General features: G+C 57.7%; 1 protein-coding gene across 3 annotated transcripts; it reads left to right on the top strand.

Moving 5' to 3' along the window:
• The first annotated feature begins 5,252 nt into the window (after positions 1 to 5,252).
• On the top strand, positions 5,253 to 18,922 carry PTPN7 (protein tyrosine phosphatase non-receptor type 7). 3 transcript variants are annotated; one of them, XM_032710585.1, is made up of 10 exons: positions 5,253 to 5,553; positions 11,215 to 11,442; positions 11,804 to 11,987; positions 12,418 to 12,502; positions 13,120 to 13,196; positions 15,043 to 15,180; positions 15,994 to 16,104; positions 16,693 to 16,850; positions 17,745 to 17,858; positions 18,392 to 18,922. In XM_032710585.1, the coding sequence occupies exons 2-10, from the start codon at positions 11,312 to 11,314 to the stop codon at positions 18,483 to 18,485; spliced, it is 1,092 nt and encodes a 363-aa protein (XP_032566476.1). In that variant the 5' UTR covers positions 5,253 to 5,553; positions 11,215 to 11,311; the 3' UTR covers positions 18,486 to 18,922. The 3 variants fall into 3 exon arrangements, with proteins under 3 accessions (XP_032566476.1, XP_032566474.1, XP_032566475.1); XM_032710583.1 differs by having other exon boundaries at positions 11,152 to 11,442; XM_032710584.1 differs by lacking the exon at positions 5,253 to 5,553 and having other exon boundaries at positions 11,016 to 11,442.
• Positions 18,923 to 22,014: the final 3,092 nt, after the last annotated feature.

The raw sequence follows: 22,014 nt of genomic DNA, 5'->3' as shown, positions 1-22,014 counted from the left end.
GCTCGGTGGGATCAGCCTGGCTGCTGTTTGGCTTGAGTCGCTCGGCTAGGAGAGCCTAAAACAACAAACATCACAGAATAAGGGAATGTTTCACTGCTTTTTTTGGTCGAGTGGTTTCCTGTGTTCTAAGGAGCTCTTCCAGCACCTTTGGGCAGAGGACTTGCCTGCACAGAGCCTGGTCTCAGAGCAGACCCCCCACCCAGGAGGCACGTGGCAGAAGAAGAGGTCAGAAAAGATCAGCTCCAGGATCAGCTGTGACCTCTTCTGGAGACCTGCAGCAGGAGACAGCACCATTCCTCCCCCTCTGGGCCAAAAGCATCCCTGAACACGTGCTTGCACCCAGCACAAGGATACCACCTGCATACACAGCCTGGCTGTGATTCTTAACAGACACCTTCCCACGGCCTGACACTCCTCACAGGCCTGGCCAGTGGCTCCACAGGCTGCCCTGCCAGGGAAGTGGGCATTGCTGGGCTCAGTGTGCTCTGGCAGGTGCTGTGGGGGTCAGGAATGTCTCAGCACTCTACAGGATGATGCTGAAGGCAGGGACAAGGGCAGGGTGGCCTGTGACATCCCTGTTGTATCTCCTGGAAATGCAGAGTGAGCGTCTCCAACACTGTCATCCCTGCACCCCACCTGTGTGTGCAATTTCAGTGTTGTTCCAGCCTGGAGTCCATCCCTGCTCCCCCAGAGCCTGTCTGTAGTGGTGCACACAGGTAAGGTCACCCTGCCTGGTGGTTCCCACCCAGCTCCTGCTGCCACTCATCTGCTCCCTGCCCAGTTCTCCTGCTTCTTCTCTGCCTGTCACCAACCTCCCCTGTGTCCTGGAGGGTACCAGGGCCGGTGGGACCAACCCACCAGGTCTCCAGGGAAACACACAGATATTTTCTCCATTGACAAACATCACCTTTGCCCTCCTTTGCTGCATGTTGTTAAAAGAGACCATTGGCAGAGTCTGAGCTGACACCCTGTGCCAGCCCCTGGGGCCTGTCTGATCACTGGGGAAGAGGCAGCAGAGAGGACACTGACACACAGGGTGGCTGTCACTGCTTGAATCCATCCTGGCTCTTCGTGGGAGACAGGATCCATCTGGACCTCTTGGGGTCCATCCTGGATCCACACAGGCTCAGCCATCCCTGACTATGACAGAAACATAAACCAGCCCTTTGCAGGGATGGGGCAAAAGGCAGACATGGGGGTCCTGTCAGAGCCCCAGAGCCAGTCAGTTGTGCAGGATATGGCCCCACACATGACATCTCCTGCCCAGCTGGTGTGGGCAGCGGGTCCCTGCCTGGCATCTGCTTCAGGCCGCTGCCCCAGGGCTCTGGGGTCCTTTGGCTGGACTCCAGCTCCCCAGAGTGGAGCAACCCCAAAACCCACTGAGGCATCCCCACTAGTGCTTCTGAGGAGAGGCTCAGGAGACCCACGGGAACAGGACAGGCAGAGCTGCCTGAGGGGCTGTGAGAGGAGGTGGAGACGTCATGTTCCAGTGGGAACATGATCTGCTGTAGTGTCGTGATGCCAGGCTGGCTGGTGGTGTGGCAGGGCAGGGATGGCCTGGCCTAGCTGAGAGCAGAGCTTGCTGGCTTTGCACCCCTCTGTGCACCCCTGTGAGTGTTCTGTCAGTGCTTCCCCATTCTCTTCCCCTCTCACCATCAGCACAGATCCCTCCTACCCTGTCCTGGTGCCACAGACCTGGGCCCCAGCAGCACAGGCAGGTGGTGGCTGTATCCTGCGTTACAGAGGCACCCACCCTGTCCCAAAATGCCCCCCACAAACAGAAGTGAAGCATGGGAAGAGAAGGACAGTGGACTGTGCAGAACTGCACAGTGATCTGCCCACCAGGCACCATGTCTGTGATGTGCTGCTGTTCCCCGTGGTGGCAGACCCAGTGCCTTACTCAGGGTCACTACAGACACCACCCTGGTGCCAGTCCCGTGGCTCGACCCTGTGTCCCTACCAGCAAGGAGCAGGGCAGGGTGCTCAGCAGCCTTGGGTGATGGAGACTCTCTGGCAGGAAAGGTGTCCCTGGTCCCACAGCAGTTAGGGACCCCCCTCAGCCCTGACAGTAGAAGGAAATAAACTAAAAAGCTCACAGTTGCTTTTCCTCCAGATCTGGGCTGTCTGTGGCCATGAGCACCATGGTTTCCCCACCGTGAGCTGACAGGAATATTTCTGATGCCTGGAACTGGGATAAAACAGGTGTGCTGTGAGCTTCCATGGCTCAGACCTACGGCTGCAGCGAGACAAAGGGGACTCAGAGGCATCACACAGCATCTCCCAGCAGCAGCAATGCATGGTCCAACGTGGCAGCTTCCTGAATTTTTGAGGCCAGAAAGCACAACCCAGAACAGCTTTCAAGAGTGGACAGGCCCATGCTCTGTCATGGCCGTGAGCTGGAGGAGCAGCACTGGGCAGACCTGCATTCTGCCTCTGCACTGCTGCCCTCTGGCTGCCTCTGCTGAGCCACAGCCAGTCCTTCGGCTGGAGAGGTGGGACCTGCCGTGGCTGTCAGGGGCTCTGCCTCTTGCTGTGCAAGAACCATCACAGAATTGTTCAGGTTGGAAGAGCCCTCTAAGATCATCGGGTCCAACCATTAACCCAGCACTGTCATGTTCACCACTAACCCATGTCCCCACGTGCCACATTCACACATCTTTTGAACACCTCCAGGGCTGGTGACTCCACCCTGGGCAGCCTGTGCCAGTGCCTGATCACCCATTCAGGGAAGATATTTTTCCTGAAATTAAAGCTGCTGGTATATTCTCCCTGGCCCTTTGGCCTCAGGCAACTGCATCCACAGATCCATCCTGTGCTGGGGCCAGAGGGTACAGGCAGTCCTTAGTGCACAGTCTGTCCAAGGCAAGGTTAAGAAGCTTAACCCCTGTGCAGTGACCAACTCAGCATTGGTTGGACTCACCACACGTATTTCTGCAGTGGATGTTGGCTGATGATGGCTGCTTTAACCATCCCTGCTTAAAATCTTCTTTCTAGCTCTTATCAGAAGAGGATAGAAGAGGGCCAGAAAAGGATCTGTGCCTTCATCATAAAAAGTCACTGCTGATCCCAGACCAGAAAAGCCAGCACTGTTTGCCCTTGCCCAGTGGTGCCTGGGTGCAGGCTTTCTTGCAACAAAAATGGAAGTGACTGCTTTCTAACCGCTTCCTTTCTCTCTGAGTCTCTCTCTCTCTCTCCCTCCTGCCCCTCCTGCCCAGCTCATTTCCTGTTGTTGGTAATGGCCCCTGCACCTGATGAGAGGTAACTGGGCTCAGTGTCCCCCCAAAAAGAAGCAGCCTGGGCTGGGGGCAGCAGGGCTGTGCAGGGCAAACCCAGCTGGGCTGGGCTGGGCAAAAGGCTCAGCCTGTGTGCTGGCTGCTGAGGTCCCCACTGCTACAGGGTGCTGAGGGACCCAGGACAGGAATAACATGATGGATCTTCAGGATTTTCAGGCCTTTTTGTGCCTTTTTCATTGAGAGCTTCTTTGCCCTGTGTGCTGTGGGGAGGAGCTGGGGGGTGTTTCCTGTTCCTGGGGGACTCCTCCCTCCCCACACAGCTCACAGGGTTTTGCAGGCAGGTGCTGTGCTCTGGAGCCTCCCGAGGGGACGTGTGTGTGTGTCTCCTGGCCTGGAGTAGCTGCTGCTTGCTGCCACCCCACAGGTGTCCCAAGCAAGGCAACAACTCACTCCCAGGGGAAACTGAGGCATGCAGCATTTTCCAGGCAGCCTTTCTAGAAGCAAAGCCCTCTCAGAGGCAGACAGGGAAGGACAGGATAAGCCCAAGTGGCAGATGGATGAGCTGGGTGATGCCACAGGTGCCAGGTGTGCCTCCAACAGTGTGTCCTGGGTGACCAAGTCACTCAGGGGCTCTTGCTGTGCTTCTGTGGCTTCTCCACTGGCATTTGCTGGCTACAGAGTCAAAGTCTCAGCACCTTAGAGGTCTGGTCTCATGTGCAGGCTTAGATCCCCTTTACTTAGAACCACCCCTTAGGGACATGGTTTAGTGGTGAACATGGCAGCGCTCAGTTAACAGCTGGACTCGATCTCAGAGGGATTTTTCTACCTTAATATTTATGTGATTTTGTGGTTCTATGCACTTGACTTAGGAACAATCCCCTATGCAATTACTCCATTGTAAAATGAAGCTGGAGAGCTTGTTCCCACATGAGGAGAGGAATAAACCAAGCTGATACAAAGCACTTTCACTCTGGGAGACCTATCCCAGGGGAGCTGTTCCTGTGCCAAGGCACCCTCTTTAGTCCACAACAGCACCAGCTTTGCATCATTGTTAGCCCACCCTGGTGGGGCTGGTGGTTCACCTGTTCTGCCTTTCTGCTGGCAAATTTGGAGGAAAGCTCAGCTTGTTTGCAGGAGTTGTGGGAGAATATCTAATTCCAGAAACCAAAAGTGGTTCTACTCAGCAGTCATAGAATCATAGAATATGCTGAGTTGGAAGGGACCCGTGAGGACCATCGAGTTCAACTCTTGGCCCTATGCAGGACTCCCCAAGAATCCCACCCTGTGCCTGAGAGCATTGTCCAAATGCTTATTGAACTCAGGCTTGGGGCTGTGACCACTTCCCTGGGGAGCCTGTTCCAGTGCCCAACCACCCTCTGGGTGAAAAACCTTCTCCTTTCTAATCTAAGCCTCCCCTGACTCGGCTCCTGCTGTTCCCTTGAGTCCTGTCACTGGTCCTGAGAGTGAAGAGATTGGTACATGCCCCTCTGCTTCCACTCATGAGGATGCTGGAGACCACAATGAGGTCTCCCCTCAGTCTCCTCTTCTCTGAACAAATCAAGTGATTGAAAGAAGAAAAAAATCCAGCAGTTAAGCAAGAAATCCAGGTGCTAAACCCTCCTCCCGGTTCTCCTTGAGGGGAGGGCAGAAGCACAGGGGCTGGCAGGATCAGCGGCGATGCCTTGGCAAGACGAACCAGCAATTGCTTAATTGCTCCCAGCCCGAGCCAGGCAGGAGCAAACGCTGCACAGACTGTCATCAGCCACGGGGAGAAAGGTCACACACCGGCTGCCTCTGACTCGGTGCCCAGGATCAGCTCCACGCCGGGGGGATGCCCGAGGGTCCAGGCTCGCCTGCGGCGCTGCGCTGCGGGCTCTGAGCTCCCGCAGCCCGGAGGACGCTTGTGCCGGGGCTGTCCTTGGGAATGCGCTCCCGTGGAGGACTCCGGAATAGCGAGACGCTGTTCTCCGGAAAAGCAATCTGCGGAGGTGCTTCCCTCAGCTCCGGGTCTTCGCTGTCCCCGGGCCGGCGCGGCGGAGTCCCCGACAAAGGTGCCGTACCTGGGCTGTTCACACCCCCACGGCCGGCTCGGCGGGATGCTCCGGGTCACTGCACCGTCCTCCTCACGCCTGCCGGGAGCTGATCGCCCCGTTTGCACAGAGTCTGCTCAGTCCCGAGGCGGCTGCTTCACCTTCAAGCCTGTGAGCGATGTTTAGGCAGAGGAGGGGATGGGCTCATTTCCAAAAGCCTGCAGGACGTCCTGAGTCCCAGTCGTGTCAGCGGAAGCAGGACCAGCCCTTCCTGAGTGCCGGACCCAAAGGTGATGGGGGCCTGGCGGGACAAGGCAATCCCAGGGAGTGAGGCTGTGGGGCAGCATCTATGCTTTGGGTGCCAGTTCGGTGCCTGCCTGGGCTGAGGTGACTTTGGGGCTACACTGCTGTTTGGAGAGGGTGAGGAGAGGTGCTGGGGTGTGTGAATCAAGGGAGGGAGGCTGGGTGAGGAGGCCCATGCTCAGGAGGTCGGGGGGCAGAAATGGGCGTAAGGACTGGCTAGGGAAGTGGGAAGAACCGCTCCCAGCCTGGAGCTAGAAGGTGCCCTTTGCACAAGGGGAACTGGCTCTGAGATCATGGCCAGAGGTGCAAGATGATCCCATGGAAGTGGAGTTGTAAAATGCAAGTGAACAACAGCAAGTACCAGCCAGGGATAAATCCAGATTTTCCTTCCCAGAGCACCAACTCTGTAGGGTCCCCACATGTTGCTGAAAGTAAACCCACAGCCATACCTCAGGGCCTCTGAGGCTCTGGCACAGACCTCTCCAGTCCCTACATCCCAACAGAGAATCCTAATGTACAAGTGTTCATGGACACAGAGGATGCCAAGCCTGGCACATCCCTGGTTGGGTCAGGGTGCATGGCTGGTGTAGTAACAGCTGGGACCCTTCCCCCAGTGTCTGCCCCTCCATCACCAGGCTTTGCTGTCCCAGCACCACCCTGGACATCACATAAACCCTGACATCCCACTGCCACCAAGGTCAGAGCAGAGAGGAGAGCTGGGGAAGAAGGGATGTTCCTGTTCTGGGTCCTGACCCCTCCTTCCCCACAAGACAAGGGAGGCAGGAAGGTGAGGGGCACAGCTGTGACCCTATAGGACCCTCCCCCTCAGAGCCATTTCCTTCAGCGTTGCTTCCCCCTATCCCCTCCTGGGCTTTGCCCTCTGGGGATTGTCAGGTTCCTCTTTGCCCACAGCAGATTGCAATGGGGGTGGCTGCCCTGGTGTCCTGGTCCTGTCCTTACAGCAAACTGTCCCTGGGTTGGGATCTGCCCTCAGACTGGACACTCTCTCCCCTCAAAGCCCAGTCATTCCTAGCCCCAGTAGTCCCTGCTTGTAGAATCCAGCAGCTCCCCCTCTGCACCCCAGGCCAGCCTGATGCAGCTGGTGCAGAGCTGTTGATATGACATGGGATGAGCGTGGCTGCACGTGAAAAGCACAGTCCTTTGCCTTGCACCACTGGCCAGAGCAGCTCCCAGCTCTTTGCTCCCCCCTGTACCCCCCCAAGGACCCAGCTGGGTCCCTCTGGAGGAGCCAACTGGCAGCATCATGTTCCAAGCTGGTGCTCAGAGATGGTCAGGAGTGATGTGCCCAAAAGTGCTTTTGTGTGTGTGTGTGTGTGTGTGTGTGGGCACATCTGGGACTTCACTGCTCGAGGTATCTGCACACCCTCCACCTGCTCGGGCGACACCGATGAGTGACCAGGGACATCCTCTCTGCACGTGTGGATGTGCATCCACCATGTGCAGCCTGGGGGTGCAGGGGCCATTCCCAGGGGGGCAGCAGACACGTGGCTGGGTGCAACAAGGTGCAGGGGGCAGGTTGTTGTTTCAGGAGTGGGCACTGAAAGCTGAAAAGTGCCCTGGGTCAAGCAGTGTGTTCTGGGCCCATCTGCTCCTGGTCTCCCTCACATCCAGTCTATCTTCCCCACTTCATAGAATCATAGAATCAGCTGGGTTGGAAGGGATCTCCGAGATCATCAAGTCCAACCCTTGATCCACTACTGCTGCAGTTACTAGACCATGGCACTAAGTGCCACATCCAGTCTCTTTTTAAAAATCTCCAGGGACGGAGAATCCACCACTTCCCTGGGCAGCCCATTCCAATGTCTGACCACCCTCTCTGGAAAGAAATTCTTTCTAATATCCAACCTAAACCTCCCCTGGCACAGCTTGAGACCGAGCCCTCTTGTCTTGCTGAGAGTTGCCTGGGAAAAGAGACCAACACCCACCTGGCTCCCCCCTCCTGTCAGGGATTTGCAGAGAGTGAGGAGGTCTCCCCTGAGCCTCCTCTTCTCCAGGCTGATCAGCCCCAGCTCCCTCAGCCTCTCCTCACACCTCTTTTCCCACCAGCAACTTGTCTTTCAGGGGTCTCCACCAGTCTGTGTCCCATTCTATGCTCTCTCTCCCCTCAAATGCACCTCCTCAGTCTGCTGGTGCTTCAGCAGAGGGGAGGAAGAGGAGCTATGCTGGTGGGTGGGAGCACACTGGGTTCCACTCGTGCACCACCAGAGGCATGTAGGGGGCAAAAAATCCCAGCAGTGCAGACTTTTCTGCCCCTGGGACCCTGGGCCATGGCACATCCCTGTACCACATCCCTACTTCCCTCCTGCGTTCCCCCCATCCTGGATCTTGGGTAGAAGGTGGCACTGCCAGCGTCTCCCAGGGAAGACATTCTGGCACCTCAGCACCCCTTTGCACACCTGCTCCTGCAAACACACAGGTGTGCACAGACAGGCAGCTCTCCAGCTCAGTGACCAGCAGTGCTGGCACCACACATCCCAGGCATGGGACAGTGGCCACAAGGAGCTGGGCTGGAGCTGGCCCAGCATGGAGGGGGCCCAGGCTGGGAGCTCTCCAGGGCAGAGCGGATGAGGGGAAAGGTGTTTGGGATGTGGTGTCCATGGTGTCCGGGGTTGTTTGGGATGTGGTGTCCATGGTGGCTGAGGGGGGTTTGGGATGTGGTGTCCATGGTGTCTGGGGGGGGGGTTTGGGATGTGGTGTCCATGGTATCTGGGGGGGTGTTTGGGATGTGGTGTCCATGGTGTCCGGGGTTGTTTGGGATGTGGTGTCCATGGTGTCTGGAGGTGGTTTGGGATGTGGTGTCCATGGTGTCTGGGGGGAGTTTGGGATGTGGTGTCCATGGTGTCTGGGGAGGTGTTTAGGCTGTGGTATCCATGGTGTTCGGGGTTGTTTGGGATGTGGTGTCCATGGGGGATGGGGGGGTGTGGGATGTGGTGTCCATGGTGTCTGGGGGGCGTTTGGGATGTGGTGTCCATGGTGTCATTTGGGGTATTTGGGATGTGGTGTCCATGGAATCTGGGAGGGTGTTTGGGATGTGGTGTCCATGGTGTCTGGGGGGAGTTTGGGATGTGGTGTCCATGGAATCTGGGAGGGTGTTTGGGATGTGGTGTCCATGGTGTCTGGGGTTGTTTGGGATGTGGTGTCCATGGTGTCTGGGGTTGTTTGGGATGTGGTGTCCAAGGTGTCTGGGGGTGGTTTGGGATGTGGTGTCCAAGGTGTCTGGGGGTGGTTTGGGATGTGGTGTCCATGGGAGCTGGGGGTGTTTGGGATGTGGTGTCCATGGGAGCTGGGGGGTACAGTGGGAGCTGCTGCAGCCCAGCAGGGTGGGGGCTGAGGAGGAAGGAAGCAGCAGTGTCTGAGCAGAGTCCGGGCAAGAGCAAACAGGAAGAGCGATGGGGATGCGGCAGGAAGGATGTGCAGTGCCATAAGGGCAGACCTGTCCTACCTGAGTCAGACTCTCCAGGGACCTTCTTCCCCAAAACATCCCCTGCTGGAGAGGGGGAGCCCATATGTCTTCCCCTGAGGTGCCCAGGGATGGTCATGGGTGCAGAGAGGTGCTGGGTCCCCACATGGACATGGGTTGGGGGATGGTGGGGTGGCAGCAGGAGCACACTGCACATGGCCAGGCATTGAGGGTAGGAGGCACTGAGCGAGCCCTGGCTCATCCCACAGTGGGATGAGGAACAGCTGGGGCACAGCCTGGGCAAGGGGATATGGGCAGGAGAGCAGGGATGGGAGGACTCATCCTGGCTTCCTGCAGGAGAGGAGGTGGGGTCTGGCGCCCCCAGAGTAGCACCAGTGCGCCGCATGAAGCATCCCACCTCAACCTCTGCCAGCGGCCTCCTGTGGCCAGGTCTTGCCTGTCGCTCCATGCCCCATGGGTGGCACCAGTGCTGGCCATGGCTTGTCACAGAGAGCATTGAGCACACCCCACCAGCCCCACCGGCGATGCCCGTGGAGGCAGCCCAGGGGTTTGGGGGAGGCCAGGCTGTGCCCGGAGACGCAGATGCAGGACGGGGGTTCGCCGGTGGGGAGCAGGGCTGGGTCTGCAGGCGGCCCAGCGGAGCCGAGCTGCAGAGATGTGGCCGGTATGTGTGTGGGCGGCAGGCAGGGTGGGGGAGAAGGAGGGAGAGGAAGCAGCAGAGGCAGCAGCTCCTTTGATAAGCAGCTTCCTGAACACTTTAAACCGTGGTGTCAGACCGAGACGCGCGGTGCCCGCGGGCCTGTGCCGGGACCGACGAGCCCACAGCGCAGGGCAGCAGGTAGGCAGCCCCCCAGCCCACCCCTGCCGCCCACTGGAGACGAGACCCCCAATGGGCAGCACCCGGCCCCGGTGCCCAGGGGCGGTGGGCATGTGCTTGCAGCCAGGCAGCCCCAGGCAGGGCTGGGATGCTGGACGGGGTGATAGGAGCACCTCCCTGTAGGTACTGGCAGCTGGGGCTCTTCCTAGGGTGACTCTCTGCCAGCCAGGGGCTTGGCCAGGGCATCTCCCAGGTGTTTCCTGGCTGGAGCACAAGGGACAGCTGCTGGGGTGGGAGCCTGGGCTGTCTCTGGTCAGGGTCTCTCCTGGTGCTGCAGTTCCTGCTCATGCCCTGCCTTTCTGGGGAACACCGGGACACACTGAATGGGGCACAGGGCATGGGGCTGGTGTGCATGGCAGCGGTGGCACTGCCACCCCCAGAAATGACACTGGGCAGCAGGGAGTCTTGGAGAACATCTCCTGCCCTAGCTGTGTTCCCAACCACCATGTGGACTCGGCTCTCCACAAGACCTCCCTGAGCAGATGGGCTAACAGGGATTCCACTCTTTGCCCACCAAGAGCTCTGATTCTACATCATTCCCTGTCTCCTCATGGAGGGAGCTGGGGATGAGAAGGAGCCTTAGGATCCCAGTGTGCTGCATGCACTATAAGGAGCTGTTCTCAGAGGTGAACCAGTATCACCCACAAGTCCCCAGGCCTGCATTGCTGGGGCTGGTGATGGAGGAGCCCTGGCACCTCCCCCAGCTGGGCTGCCCCATCACCTCTTGCTCAACCACCCAGATAAAGCAGTTTCCTCTTGACGGTTGCTGAGACCTGCAGGATGGAGGAGGCTGTCCCAGGGTCATCCCTCCCTCCCAGAGTCATGAGGCTGTTGAGGGAGCCTGGTCTGTGTCTCCCTGCAGCAGGAGCTGGCCAGGCTCCCTGTAGTGGCTACAGCCCACCTCGTGTCACCTGCTGAACACTGCTGGGCTCATGTGTTCCAGCTCTCCCACTTCCCACCATTTCCCCAGGCTGAAGCAGGCATGGCAGGGAAGGGCTGGAAACATAGGGCAGCATGTGCTTCCCATGGAGGTGGAGAGCATCTGGGGCTTCCAGCACAGAGAGTGGGTGTCCTGCCCTTGGGGGAAGCGGGTGGTCCTTGGTGCCATGCCCAGGGTCACCAGTGGTGTCTGTTGGGTTGCAGTGCTGCAGCATCCCGGAGGGTGAATGTGCTGGGAGCTCTCCCTCTGCCATCCACCTGGATACAGGAGCTGGGGGTCCTGATTCCAGGACAACTGAGAACTTAAAACCCATCTCTTGCTTGCAGACCATCTGTTGGGGAGTCCACCCAGCCTCATTGTATGTCCCAGATCTGCCTTTTCTTTTCCAGCCTCTTCTCCTCTGATGGCTCTGTGATTCCCCAGAAGTTGAGGGCCCACCGTGACCCACCCTGTGCTTCAGGACGAGGGCTCTGTGGCTGCTGCAGCATGGTCCAAGCCTGCTTGGTGTGCTCCAGAGTTCATAAGGGCAGCCTGGTAGCCCAGGCAGCTGTGGCAGACATGGACAAGCGGGACAAGCCCAGTCCCTCTGCCAAGAAGCACGTGCGTCTCCAGGAGAGGTGAGTGTGGCTCAGCCCTCATGGGGATACCCACAGCACTGCTCATCCCCAGGGCTCCCCCAGACTTCCCTCCTTACAGCTCTCCACCTGCCAGCATGTGCAGGTGCCAGGTCTGAAGGTGGAGGCAGCCGTGACCCCCCACCCAGCCCAGGATAAATCTCGACACCACCTTCCAGGGGCTTCCCAGCAAAAAGGCAAAATGATCAGCTCAAGTTCCTTGTTTCTCAGTCCTCCTATCTACTGGGGTCTCTGCCTGGCTTTTGTTCAGTGTGGGGTGGTTTTAACTGATGATATGGTGGGATGGGCTCTCCTTCTGTCCCTGGGTGGCAGTGGGTCAGCCAGAGACCCCTTTGCCTTGCAGGAGGGGCTCCAACGTATCACTGGTGCTAGACATGAGCTCTCTGGGGAGCGTGGAGCCCATCCAGCCCATCTCTACACCACGGGACATTACGCTGAAGTTCCTGAGGACATCCAGCCACGTGCTGAGGAGACAGGAGCTCCAACAGCATGCCCAGTGCCTGGCACAGCTCCAGGAGGAGTTTTCGGTGCGACGCTTCCCTCTCCCTCCTCACTGCAGGGGTGGCAGGGGCTGGTGGTGGTGGGACAGACAGGGGTGGACAACTCTGAGGGAGGTTCTGACCCCAGCTGTGCCCCACAGCCCCGGTGGCAGGGCAGGCAGAGTGGGCAAGCAGAGGGCAGGGGTGCCCAAGGTACCACCCTCTCCCTGGTGCACATCCTTGGGGTCCCTGGGGTCCTGCCCTCCCATGACAAGCTCTTCTTCCAAGGTGGCCTCTCTGGAAAAAGTCCCACATCATCTGGGGTAAGGACAGGGCTCATCCCAGGAGCTGGCATCTCTGTGATGCCAGTGGGTCCCTGGGCCAGCTGTGCATTTCTGGGGGACCAGCTCTGCCACCACCAGGGTACACAAGTGGCAGCGATGAGCCTTTCCTCACACCTGTTCTCTTTCCCCTGCAGAAAATCCCACCCAACTTCGTGAATCCAGAGGAGCTGGAGATCCCTGGTCGTGCCTTCAAGGACAGATACAAAACCATCCTCCCCAGTATGTGCCACTGCATCCCTTTGCCTCCCATTTGCCCATCTTTGTTTGCTCATGGGAGAGGGATGACTGGGAGCAGCCCTGGCACGGGGGTGGGCATGCCTGGGTGCTCTTGGTGTTCCTGCTGTGTTTGTTCCTACCTCCCATGTAGCAGGAGCTGGGTGTTGCAGGGGGTGCACACAGTGTTAGGGGTGGTACATGGGGAGCTACTCCCTGGGATGTCCTGCCTACAGTGCAGGATAGCCCAGCCTGGGTTGCACCTGCCACCCTGCAGTCTTACATGTGCCAAGGGCATGCCCCTAGGGATGTAAAGGCTGAGGATGTCGTGGAAGGACTCATCTGGGCTCTAGTCAGGCACTGTGGGAATGTCCTGGGGGGGTCGTGCCCGGCAGGTGAACTAACCCATGTGCTCACTGTGGTACGTGCAGGTTTGGGCACACACCTGGGCTGTGCCTTGCCAGGGCAGTGAGGGTGAAGTGGGGCGAGTATGGGCCTGAGGGAGGGTGCAAACAGCTCTGAGTATGGCACAGAGTGGGAGGACTCAGCCTGCAGTCCCTGAGGCTGAGACAGGGAGGATGGGTAGGGTCAGTCCCTGGGGTAATACCTGCCATGTCTTCCAGATCCTGAGAGCCGGGTCTGCCTCCGTAGGGCAGGGAAGCAGGAGGAGGACAGCTACATAAATGCCAACTACATCACGGTGGGTGTTCTGCCTGGGCAGAGCGTGGGTGGGCTCCCAGGTCCTGCAGCCCATGGCTCAGGGCAGTCTGCAGGTGTCACACTGTCACCCACTGCCCCGTGCCTGCCCTGGGGCAGCAGTCTTAACTTGCCACCCCTTTTGGAGCTGGAGAGATGCAGCTCTGCCCAAGCAGGGCAGACACACTGCTCCTTTTGCTGGGAGAGGTTCATGAGGGGGCTGCTCTCAGCTCTCCCTCGACAGGCTGCTTTGTAGGGGCTTCTCCATCTCCTCCTCACACACTGGCCAGGCCATGGGAGGCAAGCTATGCCAGTAGAGCATGGCAGCTCAGAGATCCTCAACCCTCACACATCCAGGGATTTCTCTCTGCTCAGGGGGTTTGTTACAATTTCCCAAGAGGAAAGCTTAATGAAGGTGGGGCATGACTTATTTTTGGCACCTGATCGGGTCCCTTTCCAGAGACTGAGAAATCCTCAGACCCAAGGGTGTTACTTAGACAACCTGATTTTGATATCCATCCCTGTGCAAACCCTTCCAGGCTGCAGCCTCACTTGTGCTGAACCACATATCACCCTTAAATGGGATCTTGTGTCAGCCAGGTGCCAGGTGCCTGGAGGGCAGGCTTCTTTCTGAGCAATTCATCTCACTTTGGCATTCTTCCCTTGGGACTGGCCAGGGTGCTGGGAAGGAGAGGTGAGGCCACAGACACTGTGAGTGCATGGCAGCAAGGGAAAGTGGGACTTGGAAAAATATCCCACAAAAAGTGCCCTCTGGGGTGATGGACAGACCCCTGATCACATCAGCCCCACCTGGGATTGATGCTTTCCCTGCTGATGGTGTTCCATGAAATGTTTCTGAGTGTGAGATTTTAGGTCTTTTAACTCACCTAGTAATGCAGTAAGGCAGTCATCAACAATTGTCTTATAAAGTTAGCCCTGAACTTTAGTGATTAGATTAAATTCCCTGGGGAGATCCACCATACACACACACCTTAAGCCTGGCTTAAGGGCAGTACACAAATGCAGATAAGCAAATGAACTTATACATCAATTCTTCAGAGGATTCATAGGACAGTCCTTAACAATTTTAAACTGAGATCTCTTTTGACAAAGCTGTACAGCTTTACAGCTCTGCCTGGAGTGCTGTGTCCTTGCTTTTCCAAAAGCTGGGGTGCTTGGGGGTGCCTCCTCCAGCATCTCTGTGGCATCCTCAGCTGGGTCCCAGACTCCTTGATGTGTTGCCAAATGGAATGTCCAGCTGGGAGCTGGAGTAACTTGTTACTGACCCTGGGAGAGAGATCTCCTACACCTCTGCTTGTACATTGAACTCCTGCCAGCTGCTGCTGCACACTGTCCAGGGCTGGGGGGGTGAAGCAGGAGATGAGCAGGACTCGGAGCTTTTAGATATCTTTAGTAATTTTATGCTGGGGGAGGAAGTGGCAGTGGAGGCAGAGAACTCTTGGAGCTGTGAAACTGGGACTCTTGCTTGTCCTTGTGGAAATGCCCACAGTGAGGAGTGCAGGTCCCTGCAAGGGCTCTGCCTTGCCAAGGTGTCCACCACGCTGGCTGTTGTCCCCAGGGGTGCTTGCAGGAGCTTGGGTGCACAAGGCCAGCTCCGTGGACTTGCTCCTGGATGGTGGGACCAGCAGGATGGTGAGGATGCCTGGTATGCCCTCATCAGGTCTGTACAAGCATTTCAAGGACAGGTTTAGTAGGAAATAATGTATGTGTGGCTCAGGCTTTCACCTGTAGAGGCAGAAAAGGCCCGTAAGGGTTGGAGAGGTCTGGAGACAGGCCCCCCCTGCCCTCGGGGTCCCCCCAGCATCCCTGATGGACCGTGTGCTCGGCAGGGCTACGCGGGGCGGCCCCGGGAGTACATTGCCACGCAGGGACCCATGGTGCACACCGTGACCGACTTCTGGGAGATGGTGTGGCAGGAGGAGGCACCCCTGATCGTCATGATCACCGAGCTCCAGGAGCGCAAGGAGGTACCAGCGCCCCTCCCAGGCCCAGGCACCGCCCCCAGCCAGGGCCACAGGGTGGGGTGGGGTAATGACAACAGCGAAGGGTTGTGCGAGACCAAGCGTGGGGTCTGTGCAGCCGCTTGCTGTGCTTTGGTCTCCGAGGGTTCCCTGATGGATCAGGTGGAGGAGGAGGGTCCCAGGGCTGCAGCCCTGGTTCCACGCAGCAAAGCTTCTCTTCCTCACACGGCCTCGTGTTCTGGGCACGCTTTGCCAGCTGGATTATAGGCTAAAGGGATTAGAGCAAGCCCTGGGCAGGGGGCAGAAGCAGCAGGCAGCAGTGCCCCTCTGGCCCCCCACAGCTCTCCCCTGGGCTGGGAGCTCTCAGCCAGGAGATTAGGCTGGGGTGGGAGCCTGCAGTGCTGTGCCTTTGCTGGGAACCCTGGCTCCCCATCCAAGCAGCACCAGCCTGGGGGAACTGAGAACTGAAAACTCACTCTCTCTTTCATGGCCATGTCCTTGCTCCCTTCTCTCCTGACTGACAGCCTCCCTGTGCTGGGTCCTGCTGGGCCTGGAAGCTCCCAGGGGCTGGGGAGAGCTATGCAGCCCTGGGGTCTGAAAGCCAGGGCAGGCATAGGAGTGGCTGCAGGGCAGGAGATGCAGGGAGAGGGATCTATCCCTTCTTTGCTTCCCCTCTGTATCACTCCACATCCACCTTCCCCACTCCCCCACGTCCCCCCAGGTGATGCCCCTTCCCAAGAGCACTGAGCCAAGCACAGCTCAAACATCCAGCAGGTGCCTTGAGCATCTCACAGCCACAAAACCTGACTTGTCCTCCAGAAATGTGTCCACTACTGGCCTGAGAAGGAAGGCACCTACGGCCCCTTCACCGTGCGCGTGCAGGGGGTGAGCGAGGGCGCGGAGTACGTGATCCGGGATCTCTGCATCCAGGTGGGTTTGAGCCCCACCCTGGGGTTAGAGGGGCAGTGCAGCGGGGCCCAGCTGTGCCCCTAACACCCCTGGGGATCTGTAGTGAGATGGCAGTGCTGTGTGATAGGAAAGAGGGGGGTTCGTGGTTCTCAGGAGCCCCCTGCCAGAGGAGGGGTCTGCAGAGCTCCTGCCTGGGGGGGCTGGGAGGGAGCAGGACCCAGCCCTGGGGTGTGGAGGAGAGGGGGTCAGCTGGGCAGAGTGGTGCTACCAGCCCACTGTTGTTTGCACCGTGTTGTTGGGCTCTGCCCCATGGGCTCCCTGTGGTCACCCTGGGCTGACACAAGCCTAAAGGATCTTGTTTGCTTTGTCTGGACTCTGGGGACAGTATTGGGACACTCTGCATCTGTTCCCATCTTCTGGGATGGGACACGTCCCATTTTCCCTGGCCCAGGGGTCTCTCCTGGGTGTCTGGCAGAGGCTCTAAGAGGGATTTGGGAGGAGAGCAGCTGAGATGGATACAGGCTGCTTGGCTTCTGCTTGAGCTGGACTATGCTTTCATTTGGCCAGTGCTCCCACATCCTGATTTCTCTTTCTTCTCTGCTGAAAAAGCTCGAAGGAGAACGTCGGGAGGTCAAACACATCCTCTTCCCTTCCTGGCCGGACCAGCAAACACCTGAGTCAGCCAAGCCTCTGCTGCACCTGGTGTCCAAGGTGGAGGAGACTCTGCAGACTGCAGCCAGCCCAGGGCCCATCGTGGTGCACTGCAGGTAAGAGCTTGCACCTCACCTGATCCCTGTCTCTGCTTCACTTTGGGGTCAGCCTGCCAGAGAAAAGCCCACATGTGAATGCTCATGTGCTGGTCCTGTGCAGAAATCCCAGGGCACAGCAACCCCACAGCAGAGTTGTCAACCAGCAGGCCCTGTCCTGGCAGCAGGATGGAGGCATTAGCCTGGCACATCCTGCACCTGGGTCCATGGACAGCAGGCTGCAGGAGAGGTCTGCAGCTGGGACCCAGCCCCATGGTACATCCACAGCTCTGGCTCTGGAAGACCCTGCTTGAGCAGGGACCTGGGACAAGATGACCCCTGGGTGATCCCTTCCAACCTGACCCATTCTGTGACTCTGTGATTCCTGCTCACTCTGCCACTGAGCATGGCCTGTAGCTTGGTTGTGGAGCTGTGTTTCAGGGCAGCCCTCCTGCAGGAGGTGGCCTCTGCCTATTTTCTCCCCCTGCTAAGTGAATTTGGGGACAACAGAGCAGAGCACCTGATGGTCCCTGTGGAACACAGCCATCATGTGCTGCTGCAGGCTGGGTGCTAACTGCTGGGTGCTCAGGTCAGAGCCCAGCTGGGAGGGGAAGGGGCTGCAGAGCCCCCTGCACAGTGCAGGGATGAGGCATGGGCTGGTTTTGCGCTTCCAGAGCAGCCTCAGCCATGCTGTGCAATGCAGCAAGACCCCCTTGCCATTGGCAGAGTGACCCCAGCCCATGCCTTTTGGTGCCTGGCCAAGGAGGTTGGTCTGGCAGCTGGGACTGGGGCCCCAGCATCCCTCTAGGAAGAATCACAGCAGCAAACCAATCCAGGAGTGCATCCAGCTCAGGCAGATTGAGGTCCATGCAGTGGATGCTGTCAGTGCTCAGCACAGCTCTGTCTGTCCTGCAGCGCAGGCATCGGCCGCACAGGCTGCTTCATCGCCACCAGGATGGGGTGCCAGCAGCTGAAGGACAAGGGGGAGGTGGATATCCTGGGAATCGTGTGCCATCTCCGCATAGACAGGTGGGTGCTCAGAGCAGGAGGCTCCTTGGAGGGTCCTGCTGGGTGCCAAGCCTGGGAGGAGGGATGTGGGAGGGGTGTGGGCATGGGCATCCCAAGGGGGCACGGGGACTATTTTTGGTGGAAACCAGAAGGGTTGCTGGGGGATGCGGATGTGTGGAAAGCAAACAATTCCCAGTGCCAGGCTGGTTCTGCTGAGATCTGACCTTGAGGATATGAGGGACAGGAGAGGGGCTCTGAATCTGGCAGCCATCTGCTCCTTCCCTTCCAGCTCAACCATTAAATCCAGAAACACTCCGTCTGGCCACTTTTCAAGAAGTACTGGTAAATACCAGAGCCAAATCAGTTTCTAATCTCATTTTGAACAGCCCAGCAATGCTTCTGAGCCCCCGTACTCTTTGGGCAGCTCTGGTGCCTGTTTCAGAGGCATCTAAACATGGTTGGTGATGCAGGAATATTGTGCCCCAGGAGCAGAGAGCTGGGAATGGGGTTCTGGGTTTGGTTAAGTGTCAGTGGGCCCTGCCTTTCCCTTGCAGAGGTGGGATGATCCAGACGAGTGAGCAGTACCAGTTCCTCCATCACACACTAGCTCTCTACGCTTCCCAGCTGCCAGAGGCTGGAGGCCACTAGCACAGGGCTCCCACCAGGCTTCTAGCTCCCCACTCCAAGCTCTCCTGCACCAGCCTCGGGGACACCTCCACCAGAACCTCTCCTGATGCTGCCAGGCCACAGAAAAGCAGCACAAACATCCCTCGGGATGAGCACAGCTGAGGGAACCCACGGGGACTGTGGCCTTGGACCCTGGGGACGAGCAAGGTGTGGTGGGTTCACGTGAGGGGTGCACTGGGTGCTCGAGGTGGCTGTTGCTGCTGCCTCGAGGCAGATTTCACCTGTGGAAAGAAGCTTTGGCTTTTGAGAGGTGCAAGATCCTGAACCAGAAGAGCAAGCTGTGCAGAGGAACTGCATGCCTGGGGAGCGCAGTTTGCCTTTTATCTGCACAGAGGTGTTCACTCTGTTAGATGCAGCGCTGGTAGAATTACCCTGAAATAAATGGAGCCTCTCTCCTGGCTGTGCATCATCTGTGAACAGGGCTGGGCTTGCTCCAAACACACACCATGAGGCACTTCTTGCTAAAGACACACCTTGATGGGTTAGTACAACAGGTGCACAGTCAGCCACCGTTGTTCCATGGCTTGTTTTTCTCTCCACCTTCAGCCAACACCTTCTCAACTGCCCTAAAGCAGAATCATGGAATCATTAAGGTTGGAAAAGACCTCCAAGATCATCAAATCCAACCTTTTACTGAATCCCATTGTGCCCACTAAACTGTATCACAAAGTGCCATGTCCAGTCATTTCTTGAACACCTCCAGGGATATGGTGATTCCACCACCACCCTGGGCACCCCATGCCAGTGCCTGACCACCCTTCCAGGGAAGAAATTATCCCTAATATCCTTAATATTTTCCCTAATATCTGAACCTCCCCTCTCCCAAGCAGGGGAGATTCCCAAATGCGTCTGCAGTTTGCAAGTGATTCCCAATTGCCTTCCCTGGAGAGGTGAGTCTCCAACAGCATCCGTGGACTCCAAGTAATCACTAATCAAGCCATCACCTAAAAAGGAGACATTGCAGGGTACATTTTGACATTTCCAGGGCAGCACTGGGGTCCCAGGAGGTCAGGGAGGCCCTGTGAGAGCAGCTGCAGAAGGTGGAACCCACCAGAGGATGAGGCCGACCCAGCAGCAGAGGGAAGGGTGGGAGCACCAGGGACACTGTGGGACATGACATCTGTTTGTGCTGGTCCTCAGTAGCCTAAGGGTTAAACTCTGAATCAGGGAACAGGAGGATAAGCCACCCATCACAGCCCTGACCATTCAGTTTCCTTAAGGAACTTGATTGGGCAACCACATCAAAACCTCCTGGGAATGTCAAACATGCTCTTGTCTGGAGAGGCCCTGGAGCCTTGCACAAGACTCTGCCCAGTCCCAAACTCCTAGCATGGAGACCGTGGGGTGCCAATGGGGGACAGAGCTGCAGAGGTGCAGCCCTGGGGAGTGGATCTGGTGTGTGCATCTCCACGTGGGCCACCACAGCTCCCCTGCAAGGAGCAGAGCTTGGGACCCTGGCTCAAAGCAGTGGGAAACAGCCAGATGTCCCCAAACCTGTCAGGGCTGCTGTGAGCCCCTCCCCTTGCCAGGGATAAGGTAAATAGTGTGGGTGGAGCAGGGATAGTGCATGAAAAGGGTCGATGTTGCTCATTTTCCGTGGGGATAGTCTGGCCCAGCTGTTGTCTCTGCTGTGAGGGGTGGGTTTGGTTTGAGCACTGGATGGGCAGTTTCTGTAGCAGGGACTGCAGGAACACCCCTGCTATCCATGGGCAATCTCTGCTAACAACTCCAGTGCTACAGGAATGCTGGGGGGGGGAAGCCCCAAACTGGTGTAGGGACATTCCCTGGGCTGGAATGTTAAACAAAAATCTGTTTTCCCCCTGTATTCATGAGGCCCCACCTCAAATCCTGTGTGCAGTTTTGGGCCCCTCATGACAGGAAAGACACTGGTGCTGGAGCATGTCCAGAGAGGGGAATGGAAGGGGATCTTCTCACTCTCTGCAACTCCTTGACAGGAGGGTGGAGGCAGGTGGGGGTCAGGCTCTGCTCCCAGGGAACAAGGGACAGGACAAGAGGAAGTGGCCTCAATTTGCAGCAGGGGAGGTTCAGGTTGGATATTGGGAAAATTTCTTCCCTGAAAGGGCAGTCAGGCAGTGGCCCAGCTGCTCAGGGCAGTGGTAGAGTCACCATCCCTGGAGGATGGTGACTTGGGGACATGGTTTACTGGTGACCACGGCAATGCTGGGGTAACAGTTGGACTCGATGATCTTAAAGGTCTTTTCCAACTTGAACGATTCTGTGATTCTATGGAAAAAAAGATATCCTCAATCAGAAATTACATGCAAGAACTGGGGGACAAAGAATTTTTCACTGGTATGAGGAGGAGCTATGATGGGGTAATTACAGAAAGCAATGAGATTCCTGCTTCCTCAGGCCTCCCCTTGAGAGCATGGGGATCCTGAGCACGCTGCAGCAGCTCCGAAAGCAAAATGGTTTCTGTCTCCAAAAACAAAGGCAGCTTCCCAGTGACTTGCAGCACTGGTGGAAACTCCCTCCCACCATTACTTGTCAGGGGTTGAGATACTCCCTATGAGTTGAATCCAACCCCATCTCAGTTTCCCTGCTGTTTGTCTCAGGCAGCTTTAGCAGTGGATTCGGTATCCTTGTCTCTCTTGGGAGCATAAGCACATGGGCTCTCCCCAGCCACTGCTGGAATAAAGCATCCAGCATAAGGGAATTGCAAATGGCCCTGTGTGTCAGTCCTCACTCTGGGACTGGCTCAAATCTCACCTGGATGGAGAGCCCTGTTGGCATGGCACAGCCAGGCAGCACCTGCCCTGAGCGCTTAGCACGGCATGGGAGGGCACAGCGGAGTGAAGGCGTGGCCAGAACAGGCACCTGGAGCAGCTCCGTGTGCCCCCCAACCCAGCGGAGCTGAGCAGGGGGAAAACAAGGGCGTTTTAAGGCTGCAGGGCCCAACCTGATGGCTACAGGCTGCTGTGGCAGCAGGCTGGATAAAGGTCTCACAGGAACATCCTTCGAGGAAGCCGTCTGTGCCTTTGGGCTGTGTCACGTTCTCCAGGTGGAAATTTGCTCATCAGCTCCTGGGACACTGCTCGGACCTCCTGGCACCCACTGCACCCCACACTCCCACCCCGCTTCTGACACCAAGCATTTCTATCCACCTCTCTACACCCCACCCCCCTGCACCCCCAGTTCTCCTACACTGATCACACCCTGCATCCCCGCACCCTCAGTACCCCAGGACTTTTGCAACCCCAGCACCACTGCACCCCGAACTCCTTCACCCCTGTGCCCTGCATCTCCCCCACCTAGCACTGCCCACATCCCCTGCACCCCTAACGCACCAGTACCCCCAGTACCCCTGCAGCCTGCCCCCGAACCATCCCTGCCCCCGAACCATCCCTGCCCCCGGCACCGCAGTGCTCCAGCACCTCTGCACCCCGTGCACCCCGCACACCCCCACCTTCAGTACCCCCACTCAGCACCCCTGTGCCCCCAGCACCCTCTGCACATTGCGCCCGGGATG

This window comes from Chiroxiphia lanceolata, chromosome 25 (genome assembly GCF_009829145.1).
Source record: "Chiroxiphia lanceolata isolate bChiLan1 chromosome 25, bChiLan1.pri, whole genome shotgun sequence".
NCBI lineage: Eukaryota > Metazoa > Chordata > Aves > Passeriformes > Pipridae > Chiroxiphia > Chiroxiphia lanceolata.
Note: the sequence above shows the minus strand (reverse complement) of the source record. Positions and strands in the feature narration are given on the sequence as shown.